The 22379-nt window shown below is 48.5% G+C and overlaps 7 protein-coding genes across 7 annotated transcripts; 3 read left to right on the forward strand and 4 right to left on the reverse strand.

Moving 5' to 3' along the window:
• Positions 1-336: 336 nt before the first annotated feature.
• Positions 337-1578, forward strand: BC939DRAFT_439545 (RTA1 like protein-domain-containing protein). The gene is made up of 3 exons (XM_051553978.1): positions 337-1067; positions 1149-1215; positions 1307-1578. The coding sequence occupies exons 1-3, from the start codon at positions 375-377 to the stop codon at positions 1492-1494; spliced, it is 948 nt and encodes a 315-aa protein (XP_051416288.1). The 5' UTR covers positions 337-374; the 3' UTR covers positions 1495-1578.
• A 288-nt stretch (positions 1579-1866) lies between these two features.
• Positions 1867-2985, forward strand: BC939DRAFT_284178 (beta-lactamase-like protein). The gene is made up of 3 exons (XM_051551232.1): positions 1867-2320; positions 2427-2569; positions 2640-2985. Exons 1-3 carry the CDS (start codon positions 1914-1916, stop codon positions 2900-2902), a joined length of 813 nt encoding a protein of 270 aa, XP_051416289.1. The 5' UTR covers positions 1867-1913; the 3' UTR covers positions 2903-2985.
• A 73-nt stretch (positions 2986-3058) lies between these two features.
• BC939DRAFT_439549 (uncharacterized protein) lies at positions 3059-4892 on the reverse strand. Its single transcript, XM_051553979.1, has 2 exons — positions 4584-4892; positions 3059-3963 (listed from the first exon to the last, which is right to left on the reverse strand). The coding sequence occupies exons 1-2, from the start codon at positions 4684-4686 to the stop codon at positions 3377-3379; spliced, it is 690 nt and encodes a 229-aa protein (XP_051416290.1). The 5' UTR covers positions 4687-4892; the 3' UTR covers positions 3059-3376.
• Positions 4893-8526: 3634 nt separating this feature from the next.
• On the reverse strand, positions 8527-10969 carry BC939DRAFT_392795 (UTP--glucose-1-phosphate uridylyltransferase family; the record flags this gene model as incomplete). The annotated part of the gene is made up of 4 exons (XM_051552047.1): positions 8527-9591; positions 9702-9989; positions 10457-10552; positions 10895-10969. 4 exons carry the CDS (start codon positions 10967-10969, stop codon positions 8527-8529), a joined length of 1524 nt encoding a protein of 507 aa, XP_051416291.1.
• A 1644-nt stretch (positions 10970-12613) lies between these two features.
• BC939DRAFT_439558 (uncharacterized protein) lies at positions 12614-14909 on the forward strand. The gene is made up of 6 exons (XM_051553980.1): positions 12614-12873; positions 12973-13187; positions 13291-13595; positions 13681-14033; positions 14129-14194; positions 14302-14909. Exons 1-6 carry the CDS (start codon positions 12618-12620, stop codon positions 14628-14630), a joined length of 1524 nt encoding a protein of 507 aa, XP_051416292.1. The 5' UTR covers positions 12614-12617; the 3' UTR covers positions 14631-14909.
• On the reverse strand, positions 14910-18813 carry BC939DRAFT_439563 (armadillo-type protein). The gene is made up of 10 exons (XM_051553981.1): positions 18510-18813; positions 18358-18414; positions 18098-18262; positions 17836-17960; positions 17524-17745; positions 17261-17419; positions 16995-17185; positions 16260-16898; positions 15622-16160; positions 14910-15528 (listed from the first exon to the last, which is right to left on the reverse strand). The coding sequence occupies exons 1-10, from the start codon at positions 18630-18632 to the stop codon at positions 15088-15090; spliced, it is 2661 nt and encodes an 886-aa protein (XP_051416293.1). The 5' UTR covers positions 18633-18813; the 3' UTR covers positions 14910-15087.
• Positions 18814-19549: 736 nt separating this feature from the next.
• On the reverse strand, positions 19550-20785 carry BC939DRAFT_392737 (galactose mutarotase-like domain-containing protein; the record flags this gene model as incomplete). Its single annotated transcript, XM_051552043.1, has 2 exons — positions 19550-20537; positions 20622-20785. The coding sequence occupies 2 exons, from the start codon at positions 20783-20785 to the stop codon at positions 19550-19552; spliced, it is 1152 nt and encodes a 383-aa protein (XP_051416294.1).
• Positions 20786-22379: the final 1594 nt, after the last annotated feature.

Raw genomic sequence — 22379 nt, forward strand, 5'->3', positions numbered from 1 at the left:
CGCAGACATGCAGCGGATATGGACGAGTAAAAAAAGGATCCTGGCCGCTGGCCCATGGGCTTAATAGCAATTAGGTCTAGCATCACCATCAGCCTACAGCTACAGGTGGAAAAGCCCCTTTAGCTACAGATGGAAGTGCTATAAAAGATACCGCCATGCCCACATTAACCCTATCCACAGCTCCTGCGAATCTCAAACAAATCTCTTTGTATTTCTTATCCATCTTCCTTCTCAAACGACTCCTCCTTCTTCTCAAACGACTCTTCCTTCTTAAACGACTCTTCCTTCTCAAACGACTCTTCTTTCTCAAACGACTCTTCCTTCTCAAACGACTCTTCCTTCTCAAACGACTCCTCCTTCCAAGGAACACGACCATGGCTGAACGCAGAAGCATTCTCGCATATGAACCTAGCCAAGTGGGCAATCTTGTCACTGGTATCCTCTACGCCATCGAGGGCATCGTATTCCTATACTACACCATTCGGCACAGGAACAAATGGGCCATATGCCTTCCCATCGGCGCCATTTGCTCCTCGATCGGATTCTTCATGAGGTTGACCCTCGACCCTGACAATTTCAAGTTGGTCCCCTATATCGCCCAGCAGGCCTTTGTCGTCATCTCCCCCTGCGCTTTCCTCGCCTTTAACTACATGCTCTACGGCAGGCTTATCGTTGCGGTCGATCCACAGTTCGGTCTCGATAAGTCCGGATCCAAGATGGAAAAGTCACGTTTCTCCATCATTCCTCCCCGAATCGTTGGTCGCACCTTTGTCTGGTCGGATGCCATCACGTTCTTTATTCAGCTTTCTGCAGGAGGCATGCAGGCTGCCGGAGGAAACTCGAATCCTTCACTCGCCAACATGGGCAACAAGTTGTTCCTTGTGGCTGTCTCTGTCCAGGGCGCCTCATACTGCCTCTTCACCGTATTGCTCTCTGTGACCTTGCTACGCCTGATTGCTTACAGAAGGCGCACCCAATCCATTCAGGATAGGGGGGGCTGCATGGGGATCGACCGAAGCACAGCCACCATTGTGGCAGGACTCTACTTCTCCAGCCTGTTCATCATTGTAAGTGCTTCTTTATGGTCTCATGCTCGTCGTCTGCATGGTATCTTACTCAATGCTGACCGATTTATTGAAATAACACAGGTTCGATCCATCTACCGTATCGTCGAGTTTAATGAAGGATACCAAGGATATCTGATCACTCATGAATGTAAGATACACCCTGGTGCCTGCTGCCTTGCCCTTTGATTATTTTTTTTCCCTGCTTACTCAACCACCATGTTTTTTCTGCACCATATTAGTGTACTTGTTCATCCTCGATGCCATTCCTCTTGTCATTGCCATTGGTATCTGGGCTATCGTTTGGCCAACCGTTCTGCTCGATAGAATTGCATCCAACGTTCGGCTGGATTCGCAAGGGTACGCGATGGGAGGCAGCCACAATCGCGTGCAAAGCACGGAAAGCATTGATCGGTCGCGGCTTGTATAAGTCGGGCATAGAAGGACGAATGTATACCAGTAGATCATAAATAGATAGTTATCTCGAGCCATGCGAATACAGGGCAAATACCATTTACTTTTCTTTATTCAAGCAACCTGCTATTGGCCCCTTGTTTTCTATTTATTCGATGGTGCCTGATGGATGTCCTTTATTGCACTGCTTTGTCGCGCCTTCACGGGTTGAGTCGAGCGGATAAACGGCTATACTTTGCGCCGTTTAAGGCTCTAAAGTGGTGTGTGCCAGAATCGCTATCTGTCCAGGCGGGTCGAGCCCCATCGCCTTATTCGGATAAACCAGTAGATATCATTGCTGCTCCTTTTCCTTTAATAGCGTTCTCTTCTTTTCTCCCTTTCTCTTTTTCTAATTTGCCTTCAACCTATCCCTTCATCTGTAACCACCCAACTAACATGGGCGCCGTCGTCAAAGTTGTGCCAGACCAGGACGAGTACCTCGAAATCCGACCGGGTCTATTCAGAAGTACCATCATCCTCACCGCAGGTCCCTTAGGATTGCCGATTGCCACCTTCTTGATCAAGGGCAACCCTGTTCCAGATCAACCCGAGGCCCACGAGTGGCTCATGGTCGATGCGGGGGCACCCCCGCATGCAGACATGATCGTTCAACACGTCAAGGCGGTTCTAAAGCACCCCAAGGATTCCCTGAAGTACATTTGCATCACCCATGCCCACCTCGACCACATAGGCGCCAGCATCGCTCTCTTGGACGCATACCCTGGATGCATGGTCGTCAGTCATCCTGAAGAGAAGCCCTTTTTGTGCGATGGCATGAGTTTTAAGTGCTGTGCTGGCGATACGTAAGATATCTTCATATTTTATTAGAACAGAATGAAAAGCGATTGTAGTTTCCAATAACACTTTTTTTTTATCTTGTTTTTTATTGGGACTTATATTTACATGTAGCTGGATCTTCAATATCATGAAGCACTTTATGAAAGGTTCAAAGATACGCGTGCCCGAACACAGGACGTTGCTTCTGCGAGAAGGGGACGAGTGGGAGTACTCGGGCCTCGTCAAAGTGGTTGAGACTCATGGACATACTCCAGGTACATAGGATGATATTCCATTAGGCCGCGACATATTAAAAAGTCTAACGCTCTGCTTTCATGCTTTTAGGGTCCATCTCGTTTCTACACGTCCCCACACGGTCCATCATGATCGGCGACGCCTCCAAGAACCACATGTTCCTCTACAAGGAGCCTCACCTATCCTATCCATTACCCATTGGCACATGTCATATGGGCAACGCCATCAAGTCCATGGACAAGATCATTTCACTCAATGACCATGTCGACACTATCTTTCCTGCTCATGACTACAGTCCTGAGGGCATCAGTGTGGCCCAGTTGCAAGGGTTACGCGCCTCGGATCCCCGCTAAGGGCGATAGTACATATAAACAAAATTACGTCGTGACTCACTATCCCAGGTGCCTATTGTAGATTAGTAGACTAGACGCACGTAGTATTTGCAAAGTACGCAAACTACATTCCTCAGAAAAAGATCTGCGTCATTATACATGAAAGGCAGTTTGAACTTTTATACAAATGTTTTTATTCGTGAATAAGAAAGAAGAATACAGACGCGTAGCGCGATTCAAAGAACAGCAAGTTGGACGAGCAGTTTTTCTTTACATCCGAAAACGCTTTACCGGCGACTTAAAAGAAAACTGTGGTTCTCGGTCTTTCTCGCATGCCCCTGGCCGTCGCTCCAAACGCCTTAATTCGTCCCTTTCCACTCAAAGATATTAAGCTGTAGTTGTTTTTGGGGTTGTAGAAATAGGAGAGATGAATGCATCTATGCGATAGTTTGAAGAGCGGATGCAGGAACGTCATCCTTTTCTTTCAGATCCCATTTAAAGAGCCATCATCATCATGGCGATGAGACCAGAGAGAGCAACGGATCCGACGAGCTTGGCAGCGCTGTTGGGCTTGGAGCTGGCAGTGGGGGAAGACGTGCTTGTGCCAGCGCCGGCACCAGCAGAGGAGGTAGTGGTAGGGACGGTGTATCCATCGACAACCAAGTTCGCGCAGCCAATGCGGGTGCCGTTGTTGTGGATGACGATCGAGCGACCGACCATGGCACCGTCACCAGTGAAGTTGAGCTGGCTGTCGATGTAGTTGATGGTGGGGATCTCTCCGGTCGCGTTGTTGACAGGGACGAGGGGGCCGTGCTTGCCGGCCAAGTCACCAGTCTGGCAGGTGTTGAGATCTGTGGGATCGCAAGGCTTGGCAACACCGACCTTGGCGGGGTCCAAGTGAGCACCGGTGGCAGTGCAGTTGTTGTTAGGGCCGACGGGGAAGTCGTGGATGTGGTACTCAAAGCCTGTCTGGGGAGGGGTGGTCTGAATCAAAAGACCGGTGGTGAGACCCTTGGCGACGCTGACAGTGATGTTCATACCCTCGGCAACCTTGTCGAAGGTGAAGGTGGCATCGATACCGTCTATTCGATTGCAAGTTGAGGAAATGCTAGGTTAGAAAACGTGTTCCTGTGGTGTAGGCTGGATGGATGAGAATGCGGTGTGTATCTGTCGATGGCAGACGACAAATAGATGATTGAAATGAGAGCTGCTCTCTCTGCTTTGGAAAGCGGTCTAGTGCGCTACCACGGATGACGGTCGCACAGAGACAAACAGGGAGGTAAATTAAACTGCCAATGATAAAATTAGCATCAGCGCTGTCATATCGCCAGCGACGAGATGCACCCAAAAGGCTGAGAACCACGCTAGTTGAAGGTGAAGGGAAAAAAAAGGAAAAAAGAGAAGAAAAAAAGGCTTCCATGGATCCACCCCTTGGTAGCATGAAAGACTGCATGCTGGAGGATGTGGTATTGCAGGTATTGCAAGAGATGCGGTGAAACCAAGCAGGAATGTAGCGAACACCCCTCACACTCAAGAGAGTGGTGTCACTTGGCCGAAAACGGCTGTATTCACAAATATAAGGGGGAAAGACACGACGAGTATGGCTGCACCCTCTTCCTTGCTTTGCTGTGCTGGATCGTGAAATGTTGGGGAATGTGTCACTCCAGTTGGTGAAGGTCCTTTAAAGGGTTGTTGGACATACTCATATCGACGTGGGCCTGGCCGTGCTTGAGCTCGGTGGTGTTGGTCTGGGCAGCAGCGAGGCCGGCGACGGCGAGGACGGTGGCAATGGACTTGAGGTGCATGATGATTACGCGTGTATTATGTTACAGGAAGGTGGAGTAGAGAGGCAGCGGTTGCGAAATGCGGTTGCGTAGGGAGGGTCGTGGAAATGATGAAGTGAAGAGTGAAGGAGAAGAAGAAGAAGAAGAAAAAAATGCGAGGTGAACAGGGAGGAAGGGGTCCTTTTTGTACCATTTTGGATGCTCACACCAGCAAACCTACCAAGCAGGACTATGATGAGCACTGAATAGCCTAATAGTCTATGGAGTAATCAGAGGCAATGAATAGGCAAGGGTAGTTTAGGCGCTAAACTGCTCAAATAGCTGAGACGTACTTTTCTTTTACAGACGACTACGCTGCACGGCTACAGACGGCGATGCTGCGACTCGATTCGTTCTCGTAATAGTGCGCCACAGAAGACAGAGGTACCACCTGCGGGAAGACAGAAAAGAGGAGGCCCACCGTTATCAGATGTTACTCTGCTGCATATTCATTTATTTTGTATTGGATTGTTTATTGGCGCCTAAAAAAAAAAAAAAGTCTCCCCATTGCTCCATTAGGTTGTCTGCTGTTGAAAAAATAGAACATTCCTTTCACTCGCTAGACCTTCCTTCACCCGCTACATTCCGGATATGTCGGTGGCTGGCCAGGCTATGTACAGGGGTCCAGCCTTCGACCCCGTTTGGGGATAGAGGAGAGACCCTCAAAGCAGGCACCACGCACAACCTCGACGCGCGCGGAAGGGTTTGTGTGCTCACTTCATAATACTTTTTCTGCTCAGAATGCCCAAGATATCACTCCTGCTCTCATCAAAATTGCTCTTCCGGGGTTTCTGGATACTTTTTTCCTGCTGCGTGTCCGTGCCATTGGAGGAACCAGCAAGTTGAGGATACACTCTCTGGTTATACGCAAAGAACTCCTGGTCATGGGCGCAGACTTGGGCGAAAATATATTTTTCTAGAAAAAAAAACAAAAACAAAAAACAAAGGCGGTATGATCTCTGAGGCTGTGGTGCTTCTTCCCAACAAAGAACGTAGCCTTGGCCGTGGAGATCAGCGTGGAGTATCAACCTCTACCCCTCCTCTACCCTTCTTTCTTTCACAGCCATCTTTGTGCGTGCCTTTATTCTGTCCGCATCATTCTCATATCATTAGTAACCATAGCTATAGCGGTATAAAGATACCTTCCTCTTTTTACAATTACGCAGCAACAACAATCGGGAAACAGCTCGAAACCACACGGAACGGAAATATATACCCGAAGATCCTGAGTGTATCTGCCACCCTCTCTGGAACCCGAAACAACCAGCAATGATGCGAGGTTGCCGTATTTTTTCCATAACGATGACTCTTAAAACACATTCTGGCATCCGTGCAGATGGCCGTGCAGATGGCCGTGCAGTGGGTCACTCGCCTCCCACTCGTTACTCCATGTCAGGGGCAGAAGCTTAGACAAGGGGACATATACCATTGCTTCAATAGTAAAAACATCTGTCGTTGCACAAGTCGTGTGCAACCGTCATTTAAAGTGCAGCAAGGTCAAAAAAGATCGAACGGCAAGAAGGTCTATTGGATGAAGAAAAATAAGCGAAAAAGGTGCCTGGATGGTATCGGCAAGCAAACATCAAGCAACTACTGACGACCAGGGTATAGAGTCGCGGCGCCTCAATTCTCCAAGGTCGATCAATGACACCGCTTAACATTAGCAAGAGACAAAAACAGGATGCCGCACCGGTCGCCAGACGGCCTTTGTCGGGCCCGATAATGCAGCCCCATCTACCGTACCAACACCTTTTCCCTCGTGCATAAATCGATAGTATAGATCGCGCGACCATGGAAACCAAAGGAGAGGCTTAATGGGAAATTGGCGGCTCTCAATGCATTTATCTGATGGCAACACAAAGGCAACGTTCCTCAACGTCCTTTATTTTTCTTCCAAACGGTCATGATGCGCCCAATGCCTGTCCTGCGTCTACGACCATCTGGCCTGCTGGCTTGTCTTTGCGGCTAATCGTGTCTGTCAGTTTAGTCCTTTTGTGTAGCGCTAGTTCCTGGAAGAAATGCTGTGACCACCGCAAGGAGACATTAGCGTAGAATTGCTCGATCGTCTAGGGCGTGTACCTTCCCATTCCTGGTGCTAACTCCATCTTTTTAAAGAACCGACCGATATATGGCTGCCGTCTTTGACAGATACAGATTTGTCAGGGCCTGCATGTGTTCCTTGTTGCGCATTTCCTCGTCGATATTAAACCGCGTATAAAAACACTTTTTCGACGTTGGGATGCATAAGAAGACATACGCCTGGTGCTACAAATTTTAAATAGTGAGGCAGAGCATGCATCCACATTCACACCACCGCATGCATATACCATTCGTAAAGCACAAACAATCCATAGTTCACACAAACACACACGAGAGTCGTTAAGGATTGGGTGACAAAGCATAAACGAAAAACAGAGAACACAGTTTTGTAAAGCATCATGGTAGCTAGTTTAGTAAGTCTAAGAGTGCTCTCAGAAGCCCCTCATTTTAATCGCTCATCACCCATTAAATTCATCCCACCAAACATCATGTTTGGTTTTCAATCACTTGTCTGTTTTTTCCTTTTTGGACCTATCCTCTATGTGGGGCAACCATGGTAGAACATCTTTATTAAAAGCAGGGGAAGGGGGGCCTTCACCAAGGCCGACCTCGCGGACAGTGCAAGCAATACATGGAGTTTAAGCGGCTAAACATATGTCTAGGTACGCCTCCTCCAAGACCCTTGTCGCTCTATGAGGATTTTTGCGAGCACCGCCACTCCTATCCTCATGGTCATCTAGCTGCCTGGCGCTGTAGGCTATGCGGGGTCGTCGTCCTACACCGCCTCACGCATTTCTCTTACATCACGTTGGATGCGACATCGAGGCGCGTCGATGTGCATATATCTCTTTCTCGTTGTCGCGGGAGGAAACTTGATCCTGTGGCCACGGCGCTATGACAAGATTAGCATGGCCCTTGTGGTCTAGATGGACTAGATCTCGAAATAGAAATGAGGCAGAGCAGACTGGCGTCCTCTTGGTACTGCATTGAGTTATATTGCCACCTATCCACACCCACACCCCAGGGCATAGGGTTTCAGACCCCTTCCCCTGGCTTTGCTTTGTTCCTGCCCACGCACACGTCTCAAACCCACCCTATTACAGCACTGAAAGGTATCCCCATCAATCGTAGGATTTCAGGCAGAAACCACTTGAAACAAGAAACCTAAACCGATTTTTTTTTTTATTTTTTTATTTGTATGGTGTGTGGGCAATAGCTTAAAGGTTTAGTAGTTATTTTTAGTAGCCCTTTTGCTATTAATCGCCGCATGCACCGTTGGAGAACGGGCTCTTGGTGTCAAAATACCGACGGGTTTAACACCTATTTTGTACACATGTAGCCTATTATGTTTTATGAGTGCAGTTCATGGCCAAAGCAGTGCTTGGATATGTTTTGTGATAGTCCACATCCCATACGACAAGGAGCAGAAGATAGCAGCAAGGAACAGAGAGCGGAAGAAAGGACATGTTTTCCATAAATTTCAGGCAACATCTCAAGCCGGTGTAAAGTTGTTGCGAGAACATCTATACCAGTGCTCGAGATGCATGAACGAATGAGGAATGGTCCCTGAAAATGGCATTTGGGTTTAAAAGTCATCATTGCTGTACTTGTAGGACCCTGGCAAGGGTTAGAAGAGCATAAAATCAGGTAGAGTAAAGATGACACGGGCCCCATTTGGGACTACGTTACAGAGGCAAACGCATCAAGTATGAGCGAGGACTGCATATGCTTTATTCAAGGCATGATAATACTACACGTAGACCGGCAGCGATGTCAACATCTTTAGTGGTCCAGAATATGAAGGTTTCCAGAGACAACCTTGTTCTCAAGGATACTGCCCGAAGGAATGTCGATATGGGATCCAGCATTCGCGACAATGATCACTGTACCCTTGAGAACAACATCCGATCCGAAGGACACATCTCCAGTAACAGTCAAGTGATCCAGCTCGAGAATATGCGGCGGGTTGTTGAAGCGTGCCAAAAAGTTGTTGACCTTCTTAAAGTGATCTCCCAACTTGACCAAGGGCACCGTATTGAACATGCGCTTGGGGTTGATCGAGAGCTCACCATGGTTGAGCGAGTACAGGTCTGATGTCACTAAGAACAGATCCGAGGTCGACTTAACGGGCAAGAAACGGCTACGGGGTACGTTGACACCATGGGCGTTGTGGAAGTGCTTGATACCGGCACCGACGGCCGTCTCGAGCTGGATAACCTTCTCTCCCGAGTCCGTTGTCTTGTTGTTGACAATGACTTCGAGACTCAGCTCTTTGTCCTCGACCACGCGCTTGATCGCCTTCAGGTTGACCCACAGGTTGTTGGTGTTAAAGATCTTGAACTTCTTGATACTCTTGAAGTCCTCGACGTGCTCCGATGGCACCTGGGCAATTTCGAGCAGACGGATCTGGCCCTCGTAGTCGATGAGCGTACCACCCTTGATATCGGCCCTAGTCTTATCGGTGACCTCCATCAGGAATTCTGCGCCAGACTCGACCATGTGGTTCAAAATGCCCTCGTCGACCGTGGCACCCAAGTTATCGACGTTCGAGACAAAGACGTACTCTTTGCCTTCTTCAATCAGTTTATCCAAAAGTCCCGAGTTGTTGAGGGAGTCGAACAAGTCTCCGTGGCCAGGGGGGTACCAGTCCGCAATGTCGCTGTCAGGGCGGCGGGGAGTGGGCAACAAAGAGTCCTTGTTGACGCGAGGGTATCTGGACTGGTTGAAGGTCAAAATGTCGATGTTGTGGGTAGTGTATTTTTGCACGATACGCTTGGTCTCCTCATCCGTGTTGAACGAGTTCATGAGGATAAAGGGCACGTTGACATTCTTGGCCTTGTTCAGATACTAGAGACAGACCAGAAAAAAAAATCGCCCTTGCTTAGCAAATGTTTGCCTTGTCATTCACGTTGCAGTTGCGTCGATAACCGAACGTCCTCTGAGACCGGCTTATATACCTCGATTTGACGGACACTGAGGTCCAAAAAGGTCATGCCATCGCGGACTTCGATAGCGCTCTTGGGACCGACGCAGCCCATGGTGGTTCCAAGACCTCCGTTCAGCTTCAGGACGGCAAGCTTGTTGAGGTATGGGCTGGACTCAACCTTGGGGATGCTGTCGTAGGGCACGACCTGGTCCTCGGGAGGCGAATTAACCTTGTCCCAGTTGATCTTTGTGCCCTTGCTTCGCTCGCCCAGCCAGCGGTTGAAGAGCAGGAAGAAGTTGCCCATTTCAGTCGCGAATTGCTATATTTTACATAGTTTGGAAGATAAGATGTAAGAGACGTACGGATTTTCAATGTCATTGTGCTTGTTATTCTGCTATCTCGCGCACTCAGAATTTTGCTGATTGACCCCATCCACACAAGATAAGGATAAAATCACCCGCAGGGTTCATTTGTGTGCTTTCGACGACGTCATTAACATCGACAATCAAGAATTAAAATTTCCGCGATCGAGGGGGATCAAAAATAAACGAAAAAGATCCCTGGTAATGAATGATGGATGGTTTTCATCAAGCCAGGCCTCTTATCGTATCCGCGGGCTCATTGCTATGGAACATATCGTCGGGATCTGCCGGCACCATGCCCATCCATGGGAACAATTGCTGTGGGACTGAAAACGACTCAGTTGTTCAAACGTTTTGGGCCTATTCTTTGACCCTTCTTCGATCTTCTTCGCAAAAAAAAAAAAGAAAAAAAAAGCTCATTTACCTGTCTTTCGCCCTCATCCTTGACCCGGGAAATCAATAGGTTTAGTTCTGTGCGCATAGCATTTGCTGCTGCCGCGCTACTCGCCCCTTGAAAGTCCTATAACGTTGAGTTATTAAGCGATCAGAAGACCGGGAATCGTGATCGATAACCAGAATGAAACGTCGATGATGCGATTTCTAATCAAGATAATGAACGGATGCTGCTGAAAAACTAAAGGACGGTGTTGCCGACTTGATCCACTCAGTTCTTCTAGGACAAGAACATTCAGCGTTGATCACTTCTCGCACCACTCCTGACCGTTTCTAAACAGTCCGTTCTTGCTGGGCATTCGACAGCAGCCATTGATAGACAATTTACAACCGCGATGAATCCTGCATGTGGCCAATAGGTCCTGATGCCTGATACGATTGATAGGTATATCTTTCGATGGCCACTTACCAAGGTTGAGAGGGTGTGCGGATGGTGGGGCTGTTGACTGGAGGTGTGGGCGTGGGCAGGAGTAAGGGTTGCCATGGCTGATGTGAATGAATGGGATGAAAAAGTGGAGATGTTTTGCTGATGAGAAAGGGTGTGGGATGAACTAAAGAGCAGAGGTGGGACGGAGCAGGAAGGGAGACCTTTTATACGGGCTCGGCTTTCAACAGGATAGGTTCGACGCGTGATATTCACCCAACAGAAACAAAAGACACCCTTTAATGCCCTCCTTCGATCCCTACTTACACCTACACCATTCTTTCTTTCAAAGCACCGCCTCTTTTGCTGAAATAGCCTTTCCAGGCGGAAGACACCACGCACTGACGCGTCTTTCTCACGATTTGAGTGCGACTGGACCGTGTGTTTAGGACCAAGGATGAAGGGCAGGATACGAAGACGCCTTTCCTAACATATTTTTACACCTCATGTATATATAGAGCAGCGGCCAAGGCTAGAGCCAAACAGAACCCAGCGGCTCTGAAAGGACGCGAAGCGGATTTCGTGCTCTGCCTCTTTGCTCTGATTGGAGTCTTCCTCGGCGCCATCCCTAACCCACGCGGAAAAAGACGCGGCTTGATCATCTATTCTACACAGTAGACTGCACGATAGACTGGCAGGGGGAGCCCTTTGGTCAACTTGAACGCGTTTTTTTTGTTGGTATAGATCAATTGCTGCACGTGATATTGGCACTTACCTTGACCGCTGCCATCAACCTCCACTCCACCATTCATCCATTTCCCGCTACCACAGCTATTCGACCCGAGGATGGTAAAGCACCGATTGCACATGGAAAGCCGGATAACAGGACGATATCCAGCAAAGAGGCAGGGTCAGCAGGAAGCGTAGCACCTTGCACTGGCAATAACACACTTTCGCATGTCTTCATTCCATCCATAGTCTGCCCTGTTCAATTTCCAAAGTCTTCTTCTGGTGATCCTCCTGGTCATCTGCACATGCACCTACGTCCAATCCCAGACACGCCTACTTGATCGCAACAGAACTGGGTACGTCTCCAATACTTTCTGCAGCAAAAACAACAGCTTTCGCATGGTTCAGCGTCTACAGAAACCAGGAATCACGCTTTGCAGCTTTGCAGCTTTGCAGAAATTGATAGACTGCACTACCTTTTTTATTTGTAGGGTTCTCGGCATCTTTTGGAAAGCAGCAAGGATAGGTAAGGACCTCTTCCATTATCAAATAGGAGGCATCGAGGTTGTTATCGGCGACGAGAGTGGTGACGACAATACTAACCAGATCCACACCAATTCTTCGATTATCTGCCCGTAATTCTAGGCGAGCGTCTCAGCCCATATGTGTCCATGGCATGTCTGTTCATGGGCTTCAGTTTGTTGCTCCCCGAGAGTAAAAACTAACAACCAGATGTACCAATAATAAAAAATGTCCCAGCTTCGGCCTCTATTCCCCTGCCAGATCCCAGGATATCCAAATTATATATGAGGACGATGAACTGGGCTTCTTCTTGCGCTCCATCTCAAGATGCAATGTCCGCCAGTTCCTTGTCGCTTTGGGTCTCTGTTCAATTGGCATCGTGCTGTCAATCTGGCTATGGTGTACAGTGCCCGTTTCTCCGGCCACGTTTCAACTGTTCGCGTTAGGTGTCACGTGCGTCCATCAGACCTTTTCCTCTGCAGCATGCTCTGATGCTAAATCCCACACCACTTCCAGAATGCCTTTTGCAACCCCTGAAGTGTCAACCAGTAACCCACAGAGCTCCGATGGTAGCATTGCCGCTGCCGCCGAGAGCAATGTCGAGGCGGAGGCTGATGCTGAAATGACCAATCAGGAGGAGAAAAAGTCCAAGCCTGTGTTTGCTGTGCCTTCCTTACCCGTCAAGAAGGTAGCAGCTATGCCTCCTCCTCTTCCTCCTCCTCCATTGTTCCCAAAGGAACAAGAAGGACAGCCAACCACGGACAGTGACGCAGGTAATTGCTCCAGCAAGTTTTGTCCGCATCCTCAATTGGCCTATATATTGCTATAAAGATCGATCGATTTTCACACAGCTTCCACATCGATTTAAGCAGAGAAGGGAGCACCACCTGCCAAGGACTCGAAATCCTCAGCTTCTAATGTGCCGCCATTAAAGTACCAAAAACCAGCCTGGAGTGGATATCCGAATCAGCAGTTCTACTTTGAGGTCATCAAGAATGGAATCATTGTCGACAAAATCCAGGCGCCGGAGAAGGAGTATCTTACGATTGGTCGTTTACCTATGTGTGATCTGGAGATGGAGCATCCTGTAAGGCTATTTTTTTTCTTTGTTTTGTCTTGATCATGTCAGGCTGGCTCATCTTCTAACAGGCGATTATATGTCTATCATCGTGTTTCGTCATCCATTGCAGTCGCTTTCAAGGTATCATGCTGTGATCCAGTTCAAGAGTAACGGAGAGAGCTTCATCTATGACCTCAACAGCAGCCATGGCACGAAACTTAACAAGACTAAAATTCCGCCTGGTATGCATGTCTCGCTTAAACCGGGCGATCAGCTACGATTCGGAGAAAGTACCAGGATATATCTCTTTCAGACAGAAGAAGAGGTGGACCAAGAGGAGGAGGATCGGAAACTGGTCACTGCTATGATTGAAAAACAAAACAGATCTAGGGCTCAGCAAGTGGACATGGGCAACGATAACAGGGAGTTTAATTGGTAAGGAAGCGAAGTATGCAGCATGATCTCTCTCCATATTACTCTCCTAAATATGTTGGCTAACACGTATTTCGCCTTATTCCAGGGGGATGCAGGAGGACGCTGTAGACGAAGAAGAGATTGACGAAGCTACCATGGATGGGACTGTGCGGAGAGCCGTCGATCCGGACGCATCTTACAGGGCGGACCCCAAAAAGGCGCTCCGAAACTACCTTGAGAATAAGGGATACAGCTGCGAATACGACGTCGAGGAAAGTGGTCCTCAACACGCGAAGGAGTACACGGCCAGGATTCGACTGCCGATCGAAACTTCGATGGGTCCGGTCTATGGACAGGCCACTGCTGGAAAGAGGCGCGATGCAGAGAGGGAGGCTGCTCTGGATGCCTGTATACAATTGGACAGTAGAGGCATGTTTGGTCAAAAATCCTCTGGTGAAGGTATGTACCTGTTCTTCTCCTTTATGCTATCCGCCAGGAGAGGATTTTTTTTTTTATATTTAGCATGGGATCCCTGGTTTTCTACTGACAATTAGGTGCAACTCAATCAAAAAACAAATACGAGTCATCTGATGATGATGACGACTTTTATGACAGAACTGGTAAGGCATATCAACGGGCACCATAATCTATTCGTCTCCGTTAACACAACGTGAACCGAACCAGCTCTAACGTATCCACTGGACCCTGTCGACCTTACCCTCTATAGTGAAAAAGAAGCCTTTGGCCAAAAAAACGGAACAAAAGGCTGAAACACATGAGTCGCTCTTGGAGAAACAGCTGGCGTTGCAGGCAGAAATGGCTTCTCTAGAGGCCAAGATCCAAGAATATGATGCAACAGCGGCAGCAAGAAAGCAGTTGGAGGAATCCGGCGATCTGGATGTCTATATGACTTCACTAGAAAAGTCAGGCGGTGATTCCAAGGCAAAGATGCAGCAAAATCTGGTGGCCATGAAAAAAGCAAGTAGACAACCCGCGATTCCTTGCATTCGGTCTACTGGGGATATTCTGTTAACAAACTACACCGTATTATTCTAGGAGGAGAAGCGGCTGCAGACACTCATCGCGTATACAAAGCCAATGGACATCATGGCCAAAATCGGAGCCGGCGCTGGCGCTGGTGCAACCTCCAAGAGTAGCAACAACAACAACACAGACTCCCGATCATCGCTGTTATCATCATTTTCTGGGAACGGCAAGCGTCAGAATGAGTGCGATACTCCAACAGAAGCTGAGGCGAAGAAGACAAGGATCTTAGGGCCATCTTTACCCCCATCATGATGATTCGTAGCATCTGACCGTGAAGTAAAGTATCACACTTTTTTCATTTCTCGCTTTATTCGACAATGAATGACCTGTACCATCCCCGCATCTATGGGAATAATAAAAAAGACATAGCGAACTGGGCGCAAAGGAGACGAGCGAGTTCTTGTTTTTTGTTCTTTGATATACACATGCCGTTCTCCCATTTGACCTGAGGAGTCCGCCGCACCGTCTATGCCTTTGTTTCTTCCACGTAATCCGGATTCTTCTTCAGCAACACGAAGCCTTCCAAGACAGGAGCCTGTGCTAAGTATTCTTCTGTTGAGAGTTCTGCGCGCTCTGAGTAAGCCAGCAAGACAGGTGTCGAATGTGTCTGGAATCCGGTGATGGTCTTGGGCCGACCAGCCTGTCCAACAACGTCCACAGCCTGACCCACACGAACAGCAACAGCCTCGGACTCCAACTCCTCGTTCAACGTAATCAGGAACCTTGGGTACATCGCCGTTACAAGCGAGTACAGCAGATAGTGGTGGCGACCCAAGATAAGTGTCTTGACGTCCGTGAATGCGAACAGGGTTGTCAAAAGACCTGACAGAGCAACGGGTGACATAATCTGGCGGTCGGTGTTGAGAGGATTGATTGTCAGAGTACCCTTGCCCATGTGCAACAGTCCCTAGTAGTACGAATACAAAGTTCGTTAGCCAATGTCAAGATGCTGTGTGTTCACCGTTGACGCTCTGCTTCGTAGCAAAATATATTCATTTACCTGTGCAAGGCGGACGACAAACAGACAGCTAGCATCCTTGTGGTAGTAAGAAGCGAGATGACGGAGCATCTGAGCGACACGTGCATTGTTGGTTCCTGCTCCGACCATACCCATAGCAAAAATCGAGTTCAAGGCAACCTCGATGTCAGTGTCGTGGGAGTATTTGCCGAGGGTGTCCAGAACAGACAAGACGGGGTTGGATGCGCAAAGGAGACCAATGGCCAGTGGAACAGCCTTGCGGATCACTGGTTCACCATAATGCATTAAATGTGTAAAGGACCTCAAGGCCATCTCTGCTCCGATATCCTCTCCGAGAGCAATCAGGGCGATACCGATGACAGCGAATGCCTGGAACTCGTCGTCGGTATTACTCTCGGCGTCAAAGTGGTCGTTGCAGTAATGAAGCATGCGCTGGATGTGGAGCACATCGCCAGTGCCAGCGTATGCGCAAATCTCAACAATCACACTTGTCCTCTGACCAATAGGATGCTCAATCGCCTTCAAAGTCTCCAAGGTCACATCGCTCTGACCACGAGTACCTAGTGTCGTAGAAAAAGCTGAGCGTCAGATAACATGTCCATAATCCAAACAACGACTCATAAATAGCTACGTTAGTGCCAAGAGATCAAGGAACATACCGAGGTGAAGTAAGCCAAGACCGAGACTCATGAAGCGACTGAACGTCTCGCCGAGCTGACCGTCTGCACGCTCAAGCATCGTCTGCAAGATGGTGCTAGTAATCTCTCCGTCGCATGTACCGACAAAGATCTGACCCAAGGCGAGGGCGGCAAATGAGGACAGCTCCATGGCAATATCAGAGTTGCTGACAATGGGCAGAAGTAGTTCAGAAAGCTCCTCGCGAGCAGAGCCAGCATATGCAAGACCCAGACCCTGAATGGCAGCGACGCGGTTCGTGGTTGACTTGGTGTCCTCCAAATGTTCCGAGAGAACAGCCAATGCGGGATCGGCCATGTTGCGGACGCCAGAGTTGACAATACCCACAGCGAGCAAGGCTCCTGCTCTGATATTCTCATCGTCCGAATAGATGTACTTGTCAATTTGGTTTAGACCCATGTCAACGTCCCATAGGAGAATCATGCCCAGGGAGGCAGAAGCACTAAGCATGCCGTGATCCTTGTTCTTGAAGATCCAGCCACCGTCGTCCTCCTCGCTCAACATCAATTTGTCAACCCCAAAGCCAGCATTTACAAATGCATTTACAAAGGTTGACGCCAAGTTCTGGCGGGCAGAATCCACCTGTGCAACACCAGTGGCGCCTATTACATGACGAAAATAAAAATAAAACATGGATTAGCTCGCTGAAGATCCGCGTAGCGCGCAGCAAGGAGCAAGTTCTTTTGAATAATACTTACGCTTGTGTTCAAGGTGAGATTTATAAATGTCCTCGGGCGTTTTGGGCTCCATCAAATCGAGTTCACGAGCGAGGCTGATGAAGTGGGTGGTCAGGTGGGTGTTGTTGATGCAGTTTTGGAGGTCCTCGTCCTCAGTCTCAACCGAGAGCTGTTGTCTTGCAAGCATGAAAGCAAGCTGCTTCTTCAAGAGACTAAGGAAGAAAAATGTTAACAGATTGATGATAATGAGGTAACGAATACTGCCAGTCTTGATGTGGTATACTTACGGGTCCTGGCAGTTGTCAAAGATACTCTGGATGAGCGCCTTGTCCGACATGCGGATGGCGATCAACAGGGCCTCGGCATACTTGCTGTGCTTCAAATAGATGTCATGAGCGGTACGTAGGCAGATAGCATCATCTGGCGACTCCAAGTAGTTCACACAGCTAATTAAGAGCGACATAACGATATATAGATTTTCATTTGTTAGACGCCAAAGGGCCATTTCTCTATGCAATTCCAGGCATCATCCAGATCAATAGGCACAAACCTTGAGATATAAAGGCAGACACGCTTATAGGAATTCTTGTCCACGAAGTCTACCAACTTTGGCATGATATCCAGCTGCATCAGCAGATCGACTGCGTCTGCTTCGGCATTGTGAGCCAGGAAAAATGGCGCAACTTCCAACGCAAGGGCAATAAGATCCGATGTGTCAGCCTCACTCTCCTGTCGCCTCTCGTATTCTAATCCAATTTCTGTCGACAGGTGCCTATGAGACGTCGAGGTTCATGTGAGTCAACGCGTGTCCGAAGTATGTATTATGTAGTACCTGTCGCAGCACAATAGAGGCTTTCATTACCTGACATATTCGTGTCCCCATGATCCAATGGCGTTTTGAGAACCCAACTTGCGGTACTTGAGGGTGTCCAACTTGTCGTCGTCATAAGTCATGGCCAAGATCGAGAGAATGTCGGCCAAGAATTTCTATAGAAGTTAAAGATGCGAAAAGAATTCGCGAGTCAGCATACTACGCTGGAGATCAAAGGCCTTTTGAAAAAAAAAAAAAAAAAAAAAAAAAAAAAAATATAAGGAGATAAATTCAAGTACTCCAGACAACGAACCTTGTCTGCGCTCTCTGGCCAGGATTCGTGAATCGTCACCATATCAGGGTACATGGGGCGCAGGTACTTCAGCGGCTTGGGGACAGAAGTCATAGAGCTCGTCGAAGTCAAGATGAGAGTACGAAGGGTTTCAAGCGTTGCGTTGTAAAGCTTCGTATCGGGTTCCTATGAACATGGGAGACGATCAAGCGTGCCACACGCGTTAGCTGATGGTACAAGGGTTGATCCTCAGGTGCGTTGATCACACACGCAGGGCTTACCTTCAGCCTGTCGATTAACATCTCGAGCTGGTTCTTGAGCTCCTGATCCTCCTCAGACTATATCGAGAGATAAAAGAGAGTCCGTCGTTAGGTGATCAGGTGCTTGTGCCGAAAATGAATGCAGACCTGATTAAGACCTGTCCTATGCTTACCAGCTCCTCTTTGATAGGCGCATCCTTGAGCTCTTTTGGCGACTTCTTCAAAGGCTTGTCTTCCTCCATGGGGGAATTGTCTGCGGCGGGGACGGTGATAGCGACTTCCTTGTTCTCGACCATGATGTCCTTCTGATTGGTCCTGCTCCTTTTGTTTGGTGGGTTTGTTGGTTATTGACTTTCGTAGCGATTGGCAGAGGCGTCTTGCGACTCGAGTACTGCTGGTTAAAAGAGGGCGGGAAGTAGACGAGGAAAGAAGAATTGTGTGAATGAGGGTGTTGCGTGTGCGTGTCTTCAAAAAGTGGCAGAAATGAAATGGAGCAAAAACGTACTCTCAAGGGTCAAATTTGCTGAGGAGTCGCGTCCTCGCACCAAGTGACGTCACCCGTATCTTTTTTTTTTTTATCTACAGGCATCATCGGCACCGATTTCCACATAACGCAAAGAGCAATGACATCGTCAACTACAGCAGGATTAGCGGGTGCAACAGGGAAGATCTATAACGCTGCTATTGCCAGGATGTTTCCGGCACTTAGACACCCTCCGTCTGCAGCATCTCATTTGACTAGAATCCCCTTTCGATTACCACCGGCTAAGGCTTCCTCGACCAGCCAGTCAACCGCTTCCTCGGCTCAGGACTCTATATCCGGCCTCAGGTTTTGTCTTCATATGGTCGTCTTCGCGGCGCCAGGGATCATCCTATCTAAAAAGCTGTGCGATGGCGAGCGACTCGAAGATATTATTCAGAATGCCCAGGACACTGTCTCAGCCTTGATCAACAAGCCGGTTTGAGCAACACGGTGGACCCAGGGTGCAGTTGGTTTGCTGAACACATCGATAGTAGATTAGGAGGATCAAGTATACCCCGGCTCTTTCAGGACGCTGCATCTCGGATCTCTCCCGCATATTCTGCTAGCACGAGACCGTCGTTCGAGGATGCCATATTAACGACAGCAGATCTGGAGCTTAAACCCATGCTTTTCGAGCGCACGGAGCCGGTTGTTTTATTAATACTGAAAAAATATATATAAAGCATACCATTACTTTGCTGTAAAGGCATATGTGGTTTTGGACTGGTACTTGAAGCCATGACGAAGGATGACCTGGTCCCTCCACGCAGGATGATTAATCGCGTCTGGAAATTTGGATGCCTCCAGACAGAAAGCAGAGTGGGGCCTGTATCCACCGCGTGCCTTTCCAACGCGTCGAAAGTGGTCTGTCGTATCCTTGCTGTTGTCAGGGTTCATATCGACTTGATCTGGATCCAGCTGGACGAAATTGGCCGTGTATAGCTGGAACCCAGGTTCAGTGGTTGCCATAGTCATGTGAATACCCGATTCAGGGGAGTGGACCTTGATTAGGGCTATTGGCGCCACTCGATGGATATCCTGGGTGAGATGGTAGTCCTGGGGTGAGTTGATGGCAGCTTGAACAGGGTAAAAGTGGTCGTAGCCATGTCCGCCACCAGGGGTCTGAGTGATGTGGTCCCCGAACGTCTTCGGCACCCTGAAATCCATCACAGAGGCCACGTCGAGCGGCAGGATAGTGCCCGTGGGGACAGACGTAGAATCCGTTTCCAGGTAGCTGTCGACATTGAACATTTCCACAACGTGATTTGTGACAAGGGACGTCGAGATCTCGTTGACTGCCTCCGGTGTAGGGACACCGTTGAGATTGAAATACGCATGGTTTGTCAAGGAGGCGATCGTCATTTGTTGATTGTCGTCGTTGGCATTCCCTGCAAGCTGTGCCTCGTAAACGATCTCTAATGAAGAGTTGACAAGGCGGTACGTGCATTGGACATGGATTTTACCAGGAAACCCTTGATCCATGTGGTCGGAAGTCAGGCTGAGGCGCAGAGTGGTTCCTCTGTGCTCTCCTTTATCCGATTCAGCTGGTAGGTCAACATCCCAGTTCCGAAACGAGAAGCCGTCGATGCCACCGTGAAGCGAATTAGGACCGTTGTTCTGATCTAGCTTGTAGATGACATTCGGATTATGAGGTAGAGAGAATTGGCCTTGAGCAATTCTAGTGGAAAATTTGTAGGTGTTAATTAGCATAGACGGAGAAGAATGCACATAGGTTCTGCAGGATATCCATGCGATGGTGTACCTGTTGGCCGTTCTTCCTACACTTGCGCCGAAATATGGATCGTACTTGGTCCGATAGGCTGTCAGGTCATCGAAACCGAGGACCACGTCCCTGGTTCCATTCTTGCTGTCAGGAACCCAAAGATGGGTGAGAGTCGCACCAAGACTGATTATCTGGCATGCCATGCCAGGCGAGGATTCGTCTGTTAATACGAAGGAACGGATCGGTGTTCCAACAGGTGGACCTTGGTCTTGCGCGCTGAGAACTGGTGTCTGTTCGATAATAGTCATGGTGAGAAGGAATGAGAGACAAAATTGAACTAAAGGATAGAGACTGGGGGGTGTTTAAATGGCGTGGGATGTTGGGAGGACTTGCGTAGACAGATAAGCGATTGGACGTAAACAAAGATAGTGAAACGACCGCGTAAATTTGGCCGCGCCGAATTTAGTTTTGCCACCAATTTTATCGCCACGCGATCCAGAAAGGTCGAATTTCTTTAGCAGAACGACTGTTTCGCACCAAGGTGCAGGTTTGCTATGGAACGTAGTGTAGTAACTGTTTCAACAATGCGTCAAGTCGATCACTTGAAGCAGAGACCTTTGATCTGCGCATCCAGCAAAGGTGGCCACACTATACTCCTGGCAACTGTAGGGTAGTGTATTCATGTATAGCTTTGACAGCCTCTTAGCATGAAGCACTAATCTTCGATTGTTGATGAACTTGGGGCATCGAGGATACATACTGGATACGAATACTCATCTGCGATGGGCGGTACTCAGTCTATGATATTTCACCCATATGAAGCCAGTATGATCGCCTTTTTTATTGAGCGAGAACAGGCTCACTGTTAACTATCGTGTGTACATGTATGGCATCCATAGTGTCGTATGAGCAGAAGCATATGGATCAGTCTCTAACATCATACCTTTCGAAAAAGGAAAATCTTCCCGGTAGGAGCTGTATGGAGACGCCAGCTTAACGCTTCCCTGACGTGAATCATGATCCTCGCCTGGAGTCCTGGCGAAACCTGTTGCATTATGGGTACGTGCTGACGGTGCAGCATGGAGAGCGTGTACCAAACGGGTTTGCTTTGTTCTGTCCATGTATAGGGACAATTGAAGGTCAATGGTTAATGTCTCCTGCTGCTGCCAAGTTTCTATCAACCCGATTGAGCTTCGCACAGTTTTCTGAGATGAGCTTAACAGAAGGATGGTCAATAGAGCTAATGTTCAGGATCACTCGAGAACAAGGAAGCGATTAAGGGTGAGGTAATGGAACGTACCGCTCTCTTTCTACATGACCCAGGTGTTTGACCTGCATACCAAACACACGATAATTCTTGGTCCTGGCTGGGATGCATCGCTGGTGTCTGTAGACGTGCTCCGTCTAGCCGTCAGGACACGGAGAACGCCTGTTTTTGAGGAATAGCGACAGGCGATCCACGGATAGCGCATGCTATTCACCTTTTTGCTCAGACACGACGAAAAAGTACAAAAGTCAATTAGCTGTATGGTTCACGGTTAAGGACGGAAGAGGAAAGAAGAGTAACTGGAGGATAGCGTCGACAACCCTGTTCCTCCACTTCCTGCTCAGGACAGTTTGGTAGGCCATCGAGATCTGGAGCGGCATCATACTCGGGATACGAACAAGGTTTTTCAGGTGCGTTTAGGACGCGTCGCACTCTCGAGCACTCTGCGCTCCCTGTCTTTCAAGTTTCAAGCGTGTGCAGACCATTTCACCGGTCTTCTTCGGAAGCAGGCAAAAAAAAAAAAAAGCTTA

Source organism: Gamsiella multidivaricata, assembly GCF_025024155.1.
Source record: "Gamsiella multidivaricata strain RSA 2152 chromosome Unknown BC939scaffold_7, whole genome shotgun sequence".
NCBI lineage: Eukaryota > Fungi > Mortierellomycota > Mortierellomycetes > Mortierellales > Mortierellaceae > Gamsiella > Gamsiella multidivaricata.

What these genes read in the sequence shown, in the direction of transcription:
- BC939DRAFT_439545 (XM_051553978.1), top strand. Translation starts at nt 375, where the DNA reads ATGGCTGAACGCAGAAGCATTCTCGCATATGAACCTAGCCAAGTGGGC. An exon ending in TCTCCAGCCTGTTCATCATT is followed by an intron (nt 1,068 to 1,148) that starts GTAAGTGCTTCT and finishes GAAATAACACAG; the next exon opens with GTTCGATCCATCTACCGTAT. An exon ending in ATATCTGATCACTCATGAAT is followed by an intron (nt 1,216 to 1,306) that starts GTAAGATACACC and finishes GCACCATATTAG; the next exon opens with TGTACTTGTTCATCCTCGAT.
- BC939DRAFT_284178 (XM_051551232.1), top strand. Translation starts at nt 1,914, where the DNA reads ATGGGCGCCGTCGTCAAAGTTGTGCCAGACCAGGACGAGTACCTCGAA. An exon ending in AAGTGCTGTGCTGGCGATAC is followed by an intron (nt 2,321 to 2,426) that starts GTAAGATATCTT and finishes ATTTACATGTAG; the next exon opens with CTGGATCTTCAATATCATGA. An exon ending in GACTCATGGACATACTCCAG is followed by an intron (nt 2,570 to 2,639) that starts GTACATAGGATG and finishes TCATGCTTTTAG; the next exon opens with GGTCCATCTCGTTTCTACAC.
- BC939DRAFT_439549 (XM_051553979.1), bottom strand. Translation starts at nt 4,686, where the DNA reads ATGCACCTCAAGTCCATTGCCACCGTCCTCGCCGTCGCCGGCCTCGCT. An exon ending in CCAGGCCCACGTCGATATGA is followed by an intron (nt 3,964 to 4,583) that starts GTATGTCCAACA and finishes GCAATCGAATAG; the next exon opens with ACGGTATCGATGCCACCTTC.
- BC939DRAFT_439558 (XM_051553980.1), top strand. Translation starts at nt 12,618, where the DNA reads ATGCCTTTTGCAACCCCTGAAGTGTCAACCAGTAACCCACAGAGCTCC. An exon ending in GATAACAGGGAGTTTAATTG is followed by an intron (nt 13,596 to 13,680) that starts GTAAGGAAGCGA and finishes GCCTTATTCCAG; the next exon opens with GGGGATGCAGGAGGACGCTG. An exon ending in TCAAAAATCCTCTGGTGAAG is followed by an intron (nt 14,034 to 14,128) that starts GTATGTACCTGT and finishes ACTGACAATTAG; the next exon opens with GTGCAACTCAATCAAAAAAC.
- BC939DRAFT_439563 (XM_051553981.1), bottom strand. Translation starts at nt 18,632, where the DNA reads ATGGTCGAGAACAAGGAAGTCGCTATCACCGTCCCCGCCGCAGACAAT. An exon ending in GGCCAGAGAGCGCAGACAAG is followed by an intron (nt 17,961 to 18,097) that starts GTTCGTTGTCTG and finishes TAACTTCTATAG; the next exon opens with AAATTCTTGGCCGACATTCT. An exon ending in TGGGGACACGAATATGTCAG is followed by an intron (nt 17,746 to 17,835) that starts GTAATGAAAGCC and finishes GACGTCTCATAG; the next exon opens with GCACCTGTCGACAGAAATTG.